The 14194-nt window shown below is 44.4% G+C and overlaps 1 protein-coding gene across 1 annotated transcript in view; it reads right to left on the reverse strand.

Annotated features, from left to right (window-relative positions):
* The window catches only part of LOC138265100 (kyphoscoliosis peptidase-like), a 538792-nt gene that overhangs the window by 171151 nt on the left and 353447 nt on the right, over positions 1–14194 (reverse strand). The window contains exon 5 of the mRNA XM_069212640.1: positions 8678–8866. Within this exon, the coding sequence (XP_069068741.1) occupies positions 8678–8866 (189 nt within the window). The remainder of the gene's footprint in view (positions 1–8677; positions 8867–14194) is intronic.

Genomic DNA, 14194 nt, shown 5'->3' on the forward strand with positions numbered 1-14194 from the left:
GCCATAGATGGGACACATCTGTCCACCATCCGCCACAGAGTATGTGTACCACAACCGGATATACCAACATTCAATGAATATACAGGTGATATGCAATGCCTCCTACATCATAACTGATCTCGTGGCCAGGTACCCAGGCACACATGATTCGTACATCTTTCGCCATAGCGTCATACACACAAGACTGCTAGCTGGGGAGTTTGGTGAAGGATATCTACTAGGTATTGTCCCTCTATACAATGGCGCATTGATGGCATGCTGATGTCAGATGGCCCACTTCTTACCATACCCTCTGTCTCTTCCAGGAGACAGTGCCTACGCAGTGCGCACCCACATGATGACGCCCTACCTCAATCCTGCAACACCTGCTGAACGGAGATACAATGCAGCACACAGGGCAACCCGCAATGTGGTGGAGCGCACATTTGGACTGCTGAAGAGTCACTTCCGGTGCCTCCACAAAAGTGGAGGGGCACTACAGTTCAGTCCAGAGACGACATGTAGAATAGTGGCTCCTTGTGCTATCTTGCACAATATAGCTGCCACCAGGGGCATACCTGTAGAAATATGTGATACTTAATCTGATGAGGATGATGATCCCATACCACCCCTACAGCCAGCAGACAGGACCAGTGCAGCAGAGGGAAGGCAAAGGCATGCTGACATCACACACAACCATTTCAGACATAAGTATAAATGACACAAATCCTCTGACAACTGTACCTGTAGTGAAATAAATGTATTACCTTAAGTCAGGTAACGTTTGTTTGAGGAATTGCAAAAAAAGGTTAAGTGATAAACTAGAAACAATGAAGGACCTGAGTAATGCACTATTACGTCATAGTGAAAACATAAGTCCACTGGCAGCTACAGTCATTTTTTGCGGCCACGCACACCACTCGGGTGCCCAGTTACCTCACTGGCACCTCTATTGTCCGCCTCAGTGGCAGTGCTGTGCCTGGCACTGCGCCGTCTGGTGTCCAATGCTGGTACAGCTACACTGCTGAGGCTAGAACTGTCCTCAGTGTCCCCCAGTGCAAGCTCACTCGGTGTGGCTGACTTCTGTCCCATTATGTTGTCGATCACATTGGTGATCTGTACCAGTCCATTCGCAACATCCCTGCTGCTGTGTGCTGCCTCCACTTGTGCAGCCACTGCACGACGTGCAATCAGTGACGTTGCATTTGCCACCCTGTTCACAGAACGACAGAAGCTGCCAAACATGTTCATAAATCTGCGCTCCTGTCTGCCCTGGCTCACCCTCTCATGGCGCAGCTCCTGGCAAAGTTCACGGACAGCACTTTTGAGGTCTCTGGTGTCCTGTGATGCCTGCACCTGTCCCTCATGCAGCAGTTCTATGTTAGAATTGAGGGACTCAAGCTGGCAATGCAGGCCCACCATGTTGCTGTTATGTTGGCGCAAATTCTTTTGTAATCCCAGGATCCTCGTTTTGTAGGCGCTGCTGCTGCAACATAGCAGCTTCCAGCCCACCAAATAAGTTGGGACTCTCACCTGCCTCATGCTGCTGTGCCCAGGAATTTGTTGCCATCCTGCAGGGTGCTGTGGTCTGCTGACACCTGACCTCCTGCATCTGGCTGCGCCTGCCTGTTGGTAATGGGGAAATTGGCCCTTCCTGTTGCTCTTCTGAGTCTGGGCTGAGCTCTGGCAGTGGCAGTGCCCTGGGCCTGCGTCAGACAGGAACAATGGTGAGAGACCCACTGGTGTTGGAATCAGAGGCCGGATGGGTGTCAGTCTCGCCTACGCGTGCTGATGCTGTGGCTGCTGGGCCTGGCCCACCTGCAACGCCAATATGCAGCATGTCAGTTATGTTTGTTACAATTACAGTCACACAATGGTAATAAAGGTACAGGTACTTCTCTACACTGTGTTGTGTGTGTTGTGTTCCTCTGGGTGTCGCTCAACTTAAATACATTGTATGTGCTACTTTTAGCTCTGGGTTATGGACTGCCACTCCCGTAATGCATTGTTGTGCTGCTTCTAAGATGTGGACTGGACTACATCTCACAATGTTTAACATTACTTGCTAATTCCTAACAGGATTTTGTGCATACACATATGGGGTTACAAATCAATATTGCACTTACCTTGGCTGGTACTTGGTGTGCCAGAGGTATCTATCTCTGTGACCCCTGTCACAGCTTCACGGAGGAGTGTGGACTCAACTAGGTTCTCTAATGGGGTGGATGGTGCCTCTGTGGGTGGACCGCCTCCTGTGCCCCTGGCCTCCTGCAGTCTCCTTTCCACCCTCTCCTTCGCACAGGACCGCAGGTCATACCATTTCTTCTTAATTTCTTCTACGGAGCGCTTTGCCACTCCAATAGCGCAGATTTTTGATTGGATATCTGCCCATAGTCTCCTTTTCTCACTCTCAGGCACCTGGAGTGAGCTTTTGCCAAAAAGGCGGTCATGGCTCCTCTGTCAGCACCTCAAGCTCTTGCTCGCTGAATTTGAGCTTGCGATTTCTTTCTCCCTTCTCCTGTCCTTGGGCTGAGGTGTCCATCCTTGCTCAGGTGTGCTGCCTCCTTCAGAGTGCTGCTCTGTGTGGCTGGGCTGCTCTTCCTTAGGATGCTGGTTTGGGTGTGGCACCTGAAACTGCCTGGGATGACTCACTTCCTGCTTGTGATGTCATCAGGCTTCTCCTGGTGTGCTTTGTCGAAACGTCTCGCAATTTGCGATTTTTTACCGAATCGCTAAAAATTTGCAATTTGCGAAAATGCTAATTGTGATTCGGTAAATGGGCCTCGCAAACCACAAATAGCGATTTTTAAGAAATCGCTAATTCCGAATCACAATTTTGTTACATGGCCAATTGCGACTCGGAAATAGCGATTTCTTAAAAATCGCTATTTGCCATTCGGAAGGCTATTTTTTCATACATATGGCCCCACATTCTCAATGTCCTCCGAAAAGATGAGCATATAAGCAGTAGTTTTATAGGTTTTGGTGTCGAATTGGAAGCCTTTGACGGCTGGAGAGATATTTATAAGTAGTGGGTTGATGGCAAGGAGAAAGAGGAAAAGGGAAAGTGTGCATCCCTGTCTAGTGCCTTGGTGGAGGTCAAAAGAGAAAGACAATTCCCCATTTATTCCGATATTTGCTTTGGGGTCCGCATATAGGGCCATGGTCATATTGCCAAATGTTTCACATAATTTATGGGCATCGAGGACCACATTAAGAAAGGGCCAGGACACCTTATCAAAGGCTTTTTCAGCATCCAGTGTGAAAGCTGCTGCAGGTGTACTGGACTGTTGTGCCTTCTCTATAATACAACAAAATGTTTGGATATTGTCTCTAGCAAGTATCCCTTTGACAAAGCCTGTTTGTGAATTGTGGACATATATGGGAATAAATGATTCGTACCATTTTGCCAATATTTTCAGAAAAAAGGTTGCCTCCCATATTTCAAAAGTGAAATGATGTGAATTTTTTTTAGGTTTGATGACTTAACCTCTCATGGCACATTTAAATGCATCCCATAAGACTAGGAGGGAAGAGACCGAATGTGAGTTTTCATTGAAGAACAAAACAGTTTCTTTCTTTAGGCTTTCCCTGTCTTCTTCATTCTTCATTATCCAGAATTTTGGTATTTAAATGCCAAATTAAATTTTACCCGTTGTTAGAGAAGTTCAAAAGGGTCTTTGAAATTCCGGCATGATCCGAGATAATGATACGATGAATTTTGGCATCAGAGGTGGATTGCAGGAGGGGGGAAACTACTAATAGCTAGTCAATGGCAGAGAAACGTGTGTGTGCTAGGGAGAAAAAAGTTAAATCATTGCTTGTTGGTTTGTGGAGCCTCCAGACATCAAGTAGGCTATATGTGTTGCATTATTTTAACATTTGTTTTTGTGATTTGGAGATCCTAAAATTGAAAGTCGAATGGCAATTCAAAATAAGATCCATTGGAAGGTTGAAGTCGCCTCCCAGTATCACTTTGGAGTGTTTGGAGTATCAGCAAGATTCTTATTGACTGTGTGCCAGAAAGATGAGTTATCTGCATTTGGGGCAGATATGTTCATTATATATATAGGTCCTGGTCATCGTTGGTCAGCCTGGTGAGTAGCCTTCTGCCCCCTGTATTGTGTTCTGAAGATCTAACAGATAATCCTGAATCTTTGGAAAAAAGCGTAAGCACACCATTTATTTCCTACAAGCTTTAGAACATATTGCATCTATTGCCCAGCCCTTTCTCATTATTAAGGCTTCCTTGAAACCTATCTTGGTCTCTTGAAGAAGGATTAAGTCTACAGATAAACCTTTGCAGTAATCTAGGATCTGGGTCCTTTTTACTGGGTGATTTAGCCTTTTGAGGTTTAGTGAGATAACATTTAGGGAAGGCCTTAATGGCTGTAGAAACTGATTGGGAGATAATCTGGTCTTTCAGGCCTTAAGTCGGCCAACGGTTGCTAGGTAAGCCAGAAAGCTGGAGTCAAATTCCCACTGCAGGAGGTTGGGAGGCATGACAGGGAAGGAACGTGTGGGCCACAAACAACATATAAAACTAACAGTAAGTATGGGGGTCACGTTTGCAAGAAAGTGTTCAGACGGTACAGTGCTGCAGGGGGTGTGTATGTAAGTCTGCATTGATAACCATGAGTGAGTGAAAAACATTTAAGTGGCATATCAACCATAACAAGGTATGTGGGGGAGAAAGACATATCTTAGGGATACTAGTAACTCCAGAGTGTGTATCAGAGACATGTAAGGTGTGATCGCAGTTAATAATTCTGGGAGTATGCGGAGGAGTCAAGATCCACATAAACCGATAAACAATTTAACCATCATAAGAAATATAATACCATACTATTGTTTCTACTAGTAAAGTTCCAGTGCCATTGATAATCATTATCACGAGAAATCAAAAGACCACAAGCATTTAAATCAAGTTATTGCAATCACAAGACATCCTATTGACGGGGTCAGAACATTTAATAAAGTTTGTATAAGCAGGACTCTAGGAAGGAAATATCAAAGGCGTCACTTGCAAGCAATACCATTTTGTAGGCTGTGCAAGGCAACGGTAATCAAGGAGAGACAAAGGATCTCTGGTCAATATAAGTAAGAGGCTTACAGTTCAACATGGAGATGTTCCTACTTTGGCAAATGCAAAAGGCATCTTACTACAAAGCAAAAAGAATATGGTACAAACTTTAAAGATGTTTATAAGTGTCTTGGATGAGTCCTCATTCAGCAGGTTTCACTGGCTTATTCAGTGTTAGGTCAGATTTTATCCATGATTCAGATTTATTGTTAAGAAAAGCTGCCAGTTCAGTGGGGTCAGTGAAGGTCTTGGTCTGTTCCCTAAAGGTGATGCAAAATTTGGAGGGGCCAGAAGAAGTGTATGGAATTTCCATGTCCATTAGTCTTTTCCTTAAAGCCAGGAATCCCTACCGGCGGACAACAGTTTCCTAGGCATAATCCTGTGAGATGGAGATTCTATGATTCTACCACATGAGTGATCTGATTTTCCTCACATAGGCTACAATTTGTTCTGAGTGTTGATGTGAAAGTGGTTTGAATATCAGAGGACGTGGTGTAGTCGAGTGTCTTGGTTTAAAAGTTGGGACCCGATGGGCCAGTTCAATTTTGAAACCTTTGAGGAAGGTAATCTGCAATGAATTTGGAATCCAGGTGATTAGAAAGTCCACCACAGATCTAGATTAATCCTCAACGCCTTCCGGTAGTCCAAAGATACGGAGGTTGCGCCTTCAGTTTGGATCCTCTTGCTCCATTAACTGTTGTTTTAGAGCAGAAATAGAGCGCTCCAAACCATGCAGTTGTTTCAAGTGGGTATTGCTATAATCTTCTATCATGTTGATCCTAGATTCAGCAATAGAAATTCTCATTGTTAGGTCTTTTAAGTCTTTGCACATCCTAGTGACTTCAACTTGAAGAAAATCTGTATTTGTTTTGGTTCTTTGGGCAATGTCATGCACTGTATTTAGCTTGTGTTGAACTACATCTAACGTGGAGGAGCAATTCTGTTTATCTTTGACTGGTGACTCTGGAATAGGGGGGGGATTGCTTGGTGCGTTTCAGACTACCTTTCAATTCCCTTTCCTTAACAGTGGTTTCTCTTGTTTCAGACATATTGCAAATTAGATACATTCCACAATCGTAGCATGAGCAGCAACTGGCAGAGACAATAGAGTACTGTGCCTCTTGTTGAAAGACAGGGTAGCACCAAGGATGTTTGACATGCGCTGACAAAAAGACTTAGCAGGTGTGCAGAGAAAAACTATTGATAAGTGAAGGGAGCATTTGTTAAGGTGCACCCTAGAGGAAATTCAGGCCAAGGTCTATTGTAATAATACCAGAGAAACAATTCTGCAGGCAAACACTCATGGGTTAATCCTCACCAAGATGAGAGAACTTTCCTCAGTAAACCACGGATGGATTCTGCCACACTTGTGTGATCAAGACAAAGAGTAAAACAAAAATCCCCAGGGTGCAGAGTCTTAAGCCTCTCTTATAGTGCCTAGAGCATGGATGATTTCACAGATGTGGTGCACTGAAGGGCGGGGAGGCGCGTAAACAGTGTCAGTATTCTGGAGAGACCAGTCGGTATTCTCCTGTAGCCACGCCAATCCTCCCAACAGTACGGACCCCTTCATAATGAATGGCTAGGTAACGCCAGTCCACTGCAATGAAGAATCAGGGGTGTCACCATCTCCTAGACAGGACAAAAACAGAGCTGAAATCACAGGTAAGAGGAGTGTGTGGGTGGTGGGCATGCAGAACTCAAAAGGCCCAGTCAGGGGCACTGAATAAGGAGATTGCGGCCTTGCTAGAGAGTAAACTGCAATCAGAGTGATTCCGACGCACGGACTCCGATGCCTAATGCAGCGCTTGCCACTTACTGTCTCAGATGTGCCTTCTTCCTTCCATGAGATTTCTGCCTCTGTACATCCCTGACTAGTCTTGTAGCCTCTCCCACATTACTTGCCACAGATCACTTTTCTAGGTGTTCTGTCGGATTCGGCTGGGACCTCAGGCTGGGGTCACCATCCTGTGAAGACATGTGGGCTGCATCTGAGTGCAATGTTGTGGTCCAGAGTGTGGGAAAGTGCATGTTGGGGGGTATAAAAGCACTCCCAGTATTGGGACAGAGCTGTCATCACCTGTATTCACGCATCACAGGGGTCAAGAAGTCGTTTAGCCCAACACACGTGCCAGGGGCTCACCGGAGCTCAAGAGAGAGCCGAGATCTCCATCACCTGCCAAACCACGCCCCCGATAGTAACTTATTTCTGAAAGCTTACACCATTCAGAGGTCTAAATTAAAGCAATGCAGATAAAGAAATCAAGTTCAGATTCTTCTCTGTCTTCTCGTTTTTCTTCTTTTCATGCATTTCCAGTTAAATTTCAACTATGGATATTTGGCAATTTGTGATAGCTCAACAGATCAGCCCTGGCAAAATCCTCTCTGCTTTTCATTCAACACCAATGAGGCCGTATGTCCCTGCTCCCTATTATCGGGTTCCATCTGAACCTACACCAGGTATGGTACAAGGCACCAGCATATAAGAGTAAAGCAATGTGTGATTCTGACATTTCAAGGTTGTGATTTTCTAATTAGCCTTCCTGGGAAGAAGGTTTTTCAGTTCATGCTTCCATGTTAGTATGTTCATATTTTTCAGTGGCACCCTGATAAGCCTGAACTTCAGGTGGTAAGTGCTTGCAGGCACCTGAAGACATGTTACATGAGCTGTCTTCACTGTGAGTCATTAAGAGGTGGATGGCAAGACAGCAAATTCAGCAATAGGCAATGGATGTCTAACTTGAGCTTCTTTGTGATCTAAACAAACACCATGGATTTCAGGAAAGGGTCTTGGACAAGCCTTAGAAACTGCCCTTTCCAAGATAGTGGTTTGTTCATTGCATGTTATTTCAAGTTCCGAATCCAAAATGAAGGAGAGTCTTCCTTTTCCTGTGAGCTCAGTTCCTGTTGAATCTTATATAAGGAGGAATTTCCAATTGAAGGATGCATCGAAAATCATTTCTTCCCTTATATAATTTGTGTTTATCACCCCTTTCTTCTATTTGTGTTTCTGAATTTTGCTTGTAGCAGCATATTCCTATAGCTGGATGTTCGTGCTTGTCTCTTGTTTCTTTCCTGATGTCAGGCATAGTTTGGTTCCTTGCTTATTACTTCAGTGTTCATCGTCAATCAAGAGCTACAAGCTTACAAAGGATTTTTTTTTTTTTACTGTTGGAGCTTTAGTCGGAGAGAGGCTCGTACCTCTCAGGCTGCAGGTGTCATTTGCGAGGCGCTTTGCAGGGGGCGATCTTATATTGATATATACTATACACTACTGAGACACCAAACAGTAGAGGCATTTATGATAAGCTCAACATGTAAATCATTTTCGAGATTCATGGCAGGATAAATGGCTCTGAATACTACATGTTGAATTAACTTAAAATCCTTATGTAAAATATGAATTGCTCACTGACAGTGTTTATTGAAAAAGACGCTGTACGGATACCATAGAACACTGTTAAGATTGAAGAATAAGATTTTCAGAAACAAAAATTATTTTATTATAAAGTAAAGAATGTGTCACTTCAACATGAAGGGTTTATTTCTTGAGCTACTTCTGATAAGGATGTTCCTGACTGAATTTAAACCGTTGTAGTAATTTTGGTTTCTTACCTAAATTGAAATTGGGTACAATTTCCATCAAATCTTCCTGCTCCCCACGTGCTGTCCAAAAGATGCCAACTTCCATTCAAAAGAACAGCATTCCACGCGTGGTATATCCCCATAGAAGAGCTCTGACCTAATCTGCAACCGAACTCTTTTACATATCCCAGGAGCAGCACACACTGTGTTCCAGCAGCACTTGAAAAGAGAAACATGAGGCTATATGAGTAAAAAACACTTAACCTCTCCCTGTCCGCCGTCACCATAACTTATTACCGAAATACTTTAATAGAAAGTTATGTTTTTCACTTGCAACACTGTTAGAAACCCCCGCGTTCTTTTAAACACCAAAACCTTTAAATAAAGTTTTCTTCTATTATTAAGAAAACCATGTTTTAGACGTGACCATTCTGAAATTGGTGAGGGAGATATTCTCTGAACAAAAACATCAGATTAATACATTTAACAATATATTTTATCTTGTTAGATTGCAGAGCAGAGTAACCAACTGTGTATGACAGTAAATATATGCAGTCTGGAAGAAAATAAGAAAATACAGAGTATGTCCAGAATATATTTTATTAAAACAAGTGAATGACTGAACCTGTTAGAGGAAATTGTTAACATTTCCAAGTTAACAACCAAGTGACTTGTTAATCAAATTTGTATGTTTTTAAATCACTTGACATGAATGAATACCGTAGCAACCAATGTTAATAATGTCACATCACCCGAGCCGAATGCAAACGTTATTACAAGCAACTCTATTTTCAAGTCACTCAGAAATTATATAATTGGGATGGTCTCCCTAGTACCAAGTTAATGAGTGGAGAGTCTAGGGCACACATAGAAAAAGATTGTAAGTAGTTACTCGATTGGAAAAAAGGACTCCTGTGTCATACTCGCATGCCAGAGACAGATGGCACAGAGGAAGGCTTGATTGTCTAATTTGTTGAGTGTAGTTGAAGTCTCGATGAAGGCAACCCACGATTTCTAATAGACCTAAACAGCATTTACACTTGAAATATTGTTTAAATCTCACAAATCATCTTTTGATTAATTGGTGGCCTGAACAGGGCTGAATATAAACAGTGGCGGGTCTTCCGCTATGGCAGAGTATCATCGCCCCCCCCCCCAAGCAGCGGAAGCTGCAAACTTTTCACAACAAAGGGATAAACTATGGTTATTATCCCTTCAGTGTGAAAGGGGCGAGGCCATGGGAGTGACGAGTAGTGATCGGAGTGCACTATGCACTTCCCTCAGTGCCCTTATATGTTTGGCCGGCCGTCTCGGGCCGACCAACACACATGCGCAGTGTGCTCTCTCCAGCCCGGCACTGTGTTGCTGGAGAGAGCATGCACAGGCTCCCAGTCTGCCTGGGAGCGCCCTCGCTGGTCGCTTCCAGGCAATCCTAACGCTGTTCGGACAGCGTCAGGATTGGCCGCAATGCAGGCTGGAGCCTGTGCCTGCCCTGGAAGCCGGAGGAGCGGCGGCACATCGAGAGGTGGAGCAGAGGTAAGTTTATAAAAAAATCCCCCCCCCCCAAATCCCGTCCCAACCTCTGTAGCCCTGCGAGCCGCAACTGAACAGAAATAATGATGGGTTTTTATAGATAAGACGACTTTAGGGATATGAGTTGGTATGAATGCCTGTTTGCTAGTGTTGATGTGTTGAAGAGTACAGATTATGACAGAGCTCTGAAATGTTGCAGAAATGTCTTGTAAATAGTCCAGTACTACGAATTCATGTTGTAAGTGAAGCATAATATTGAAACATGTTGTAATTTTTTTTAAATGTAGCTGTCTGCAGACTTGTGGTGTGAAACAAATAAACATAAACATGAAAACTAACAGAAAAGTTATAGAAATCTACAAAGTAGAACAACAAGCATTATTATTTACAATAAGAGTATAGAATGTCAGTTACAGCCCAGAACACAACCAGCTTATAAAAAGTAACAAGCATTGGCAAAGCCAATAGGTCTCGCCTAGGCAAGAGCTATTGGCTTTTCCAGTATGTTTTTTGTAAACCAGCTTGGCAATTGCTCAGCATGTCTAAAGTTAGTTACATAAATAGAGTGGAGAGTCCGGAAGTAGCGTGTTGTGGAGTAAAGTGGGGTGTTATGGAGTGGCATAGAGAGTTGTGGAATGGTGTAGAGAATTGATTTGGAGTGAAGTGGAGTGGCATGGAGTAGAGTGGAGTGGCAAAGTGTTGTGGAGTGTCATGAAGGAAGTAGGGCATCGCAGAGTGGAAGGGTGTAGAGTGGAGTAGAGTGTCAGAGTGGAGTACAGTGTCATAGAATGGTGTGGCATAGTGCTGTGGAGTAGAGTGGTGTAGAGTGGAGTAAATTGTCAGAGTGGAGTGGCATAGAGTGTAGTAGTGTAGTGGAGAAGGATGGCATAGAGTATCATAGAGTCTCGCAGAGTGGAGTGGCATTGAGTGTAAGTGGAGTGGTACAGAGTGATATGGAGTGGAGGGTGTAGAATGGAGTACTGGAGTGGAGTAGAGTTGAGTAGTGTGTCAGAATAGAGTGGAGTAAAGTGGAGTGGTGTAAAGTAGATCAGAGTGGAGTGACACAGTGTAGATTGCAGTGGCATAAGGTGGAGTAGTGCAGGATGGAGTAGAGTGCAGTGGCATAGACTACTAAATTGTTTCAGAGTAGAGTGAAGTGGTGCAGGGTAAAATGGAGTGGTGCAGGATAGAGTGTAGAGTAGAGTGGAATAGACAGCAATGGTGTAGTCACATAGAGTACAGTCGAATGCACTGAAGCAGAGTAGATGAGAGTGGCGTAGAGTGTAGTGGCATAGCGTTTATTGGCATAGAGATGAGTGGTACAGAGCAGAGTGCAGTGGTGCAGAGTAGCTTAGAGTTCAGTGGTGGAGAGTACAGTGTTGCAGAGTACAGTGCCTTAGAGTGCAGTGTTGTAGAGTGGCACAGCATGCAGTGGTATAGAGTGCAGTAGTGTAGAGTGCAGTAGTGTAGAGCGCAGTGGCATAAAGTAGAGTGTTACCCAGTAAAGTACTGTAGAGAGCAGTGGCATACAGTACTGTGGTGCAGAGTAGAACAAAGTGGCATAGAGTGCAGTGATGTAGAGAACAATGGTGTAGAGTTGTGTAGTGTGCAGTGACTGAGTGCAGTGGCTTAGAGTGTTGTAGAGTACAGTGGCATAGAGTACAGTGATGCAGAGTAGTTGGCATGGAGTGCATTGGTTCTGAGTAAAGTGGTGTAGCGTACACTGGGTAGAGTGCAGCAGTTTAGTGTTGACTAGAATGGTGTAGCGGTCGCAGCACAGGGTAAAGTGACATAGAGTGCAGTGGTGTACAGTAGATTATTTCAGACTAAAGTGAAGTTGCGCAGAGTGGAGTGCTGCAGGGTAGAGTGGAGTGATGCAGGGAAGAGTGAAGCGGCATAGAGCAGTAGTGTTGAATGCATTGGCACAGAGTGGAGTGGTGCAAAGTGCAGGGGAGTGGCCTAGACAGGAGTGGTGTAAGGTCCTGTGGTGTAGAGTGCAGTGGTGCCCAGTAGATTAGAGTGGCATAGAGTGCCATGGTATAGAGTAGCATAGTGTAGGGTGGTGCAGTGGCATACAGTGCAATGGCGCAGAATAGAGTGGCATGGCACAGAGTTTAGTGGTTGAGGGTGCAGTGTTGCAGAGTAGAGTATCGTAGAATGCAGTGACAGAATACAGTGGCGTAGAATAGAGTGGAGCAGAGTAGAGAGGTGTAGAGAGAATTGGCATAGAGTACAGTGGTGCATAGTAGAATAGAGTGGCGTAGAGTTCAGTGACTTGGTATAGAGTGCAATGGCATAGAGTGCAGTGGCATACAGTTGAGTGTTGGAGAGTAGTATATAGTGGGGTACAGTGCTGTGGCATAGGGATTATTGGTTTTGAATAAAGTGGCATAAAGTGCTGAGGCCTTGAGTGTTGTGGCCTAGAGTGGAATAGTGCAGAGAGGAATACATAGGAGTAGACTGCAGTGGCATAGAGTAGAGTGAAAAGGTGCAGAGTAGATTACAGTTGATTGGCAAAGAGTGCAGTGGAATAGAGCGGAGCAGTGAAGAGTGGAGTGCAGTGATGTAGAGTGATGCAGAGTAGTGTGTAGTGCCATAGCATGCATTGGCATAGAATGGACAGAGTAGACTGCAGTGGCATAGAGTACAGTGGCATAGAGTTCAATGGCAGTGAGTAGAGTGTTGCAGAGTAGACGGTTGTAAAATGCAGTAGTGCATAGCAGATTACTGCAATGTAGATTGGGGCAGAGTAGAAAAGAGTGGCGTAGCGTGCAGTGGGTTAAAGTAAAACAGATTAGAGTGCAGTGGCATAGAGTGTTGTAAAGTATAGTGGTGTAGATTGCTGTTTAGAATGCATATAGTGTTGTGGCCTAGAGTGGAATAGTGCAGAGAGGAATACATAGGAGTAGACTGCAGTGGCATAGAGTAGAGTGAAAAGGTGCAGAGTAGATTACAGTTGATTGGCAAAGAGTGCAGTGGAATAGAGCGGAGCAGTGAAGAGTGGAGTGCAGTGATGTAGAGTGATGCAGAGTAGTGTGTAGTGCCATAGCATGCATTGGCATAGAATGGACAGAGTAGACTGCAGTGGCATAGAGTGCAGTGGCATAGAGTTCAATGGCAGTGAGTACAGTGTTGCAGAGTAGACGGTTGTAAAATGCAGTAGTGCATAGCAGATTACTGCAATGTAGATTGGGGCAGAGTAGAAAAGAGTGGCGTAGCGTGCAGTGGGTTAAAGTAAAATAGATTAGAGTGCAGTGGCATAGAGTGTTGTAAAGTATAGTGGTGTAGATTGCTGTTTAGAATGCATAGATGGTGGTGGTGTAGAGTGCATTATTTTGGAGTAAAGTGGTATAGAGTGCATTGGCACAGAGTGCAGTGGTTAAAGTAGAGTGCACTAGGGTAGTGTGATGCAGGGTAGGGTGATGCAGCCTAGATTGCAGTGGCCTAGAGTGGAGCGCAGAGTAAACAGTTTCATAGTAGAGAGAAGTGGTGTACAGCGGAATGATGCACAGTAGAGTGGAGTGGTGTAGGTTAAAGTGCAGTGGCAAAGAGTTCAGTGGCATAGAGTGCAGTGGGACAGAGTAGAGTCTAGTGGTGTAATACAGATGGCATGGATTGCACTAGTGTATAGTGGAGTGGTGCAAAGTAGAGTACGTTGTCATAAAGTGCAGTGGTATACAGTGCAGGATAGCAGAGTGGAGTAGCATAGAGGAGTGGCATAGAGTGCTGTAGAGTGAAGTACTGAAGGGTGCAGTGGTGCATAGTACAGTAGAGTGGGGTAGAGTGCCTTGACATAAAGTGGTGCAGAGTAGAGAGGCATAGAGTGAAGTGGCATAGAGTGGAATGGTGTAGAGTGCAGTGACACTTTTGGAGTGGTGCACAGTGGACTGGCTTAGTGTTAGTAGTACAGAGTAGAGTGCAGTGGTGTGAAGTGATGCAGAGTAGACTGGATTAATCTAAATTGATTAAGTGAAGTAAGCATGGTGTGGTAGCGCACTGCCATTATAGAAAACA

The sequence above is a fragment of the Pleurodeles waltl genome, chromosome 11 (genome assembly GCF_031143425.1).
Source record: "Pleurodeles waltl isolate 20211129_DDA chromosome 11, aPleWal1.hap1.20221129, whole genome shotgun sequence".
In the NCBI taxonomy this organism is placed as follows: domain Eukaryota; kingdom Metazoa; phylum Chordata; class Amphibia; order Caudata; family Salamandridae; genus Pleurodeles; species Pleurodeles waltl.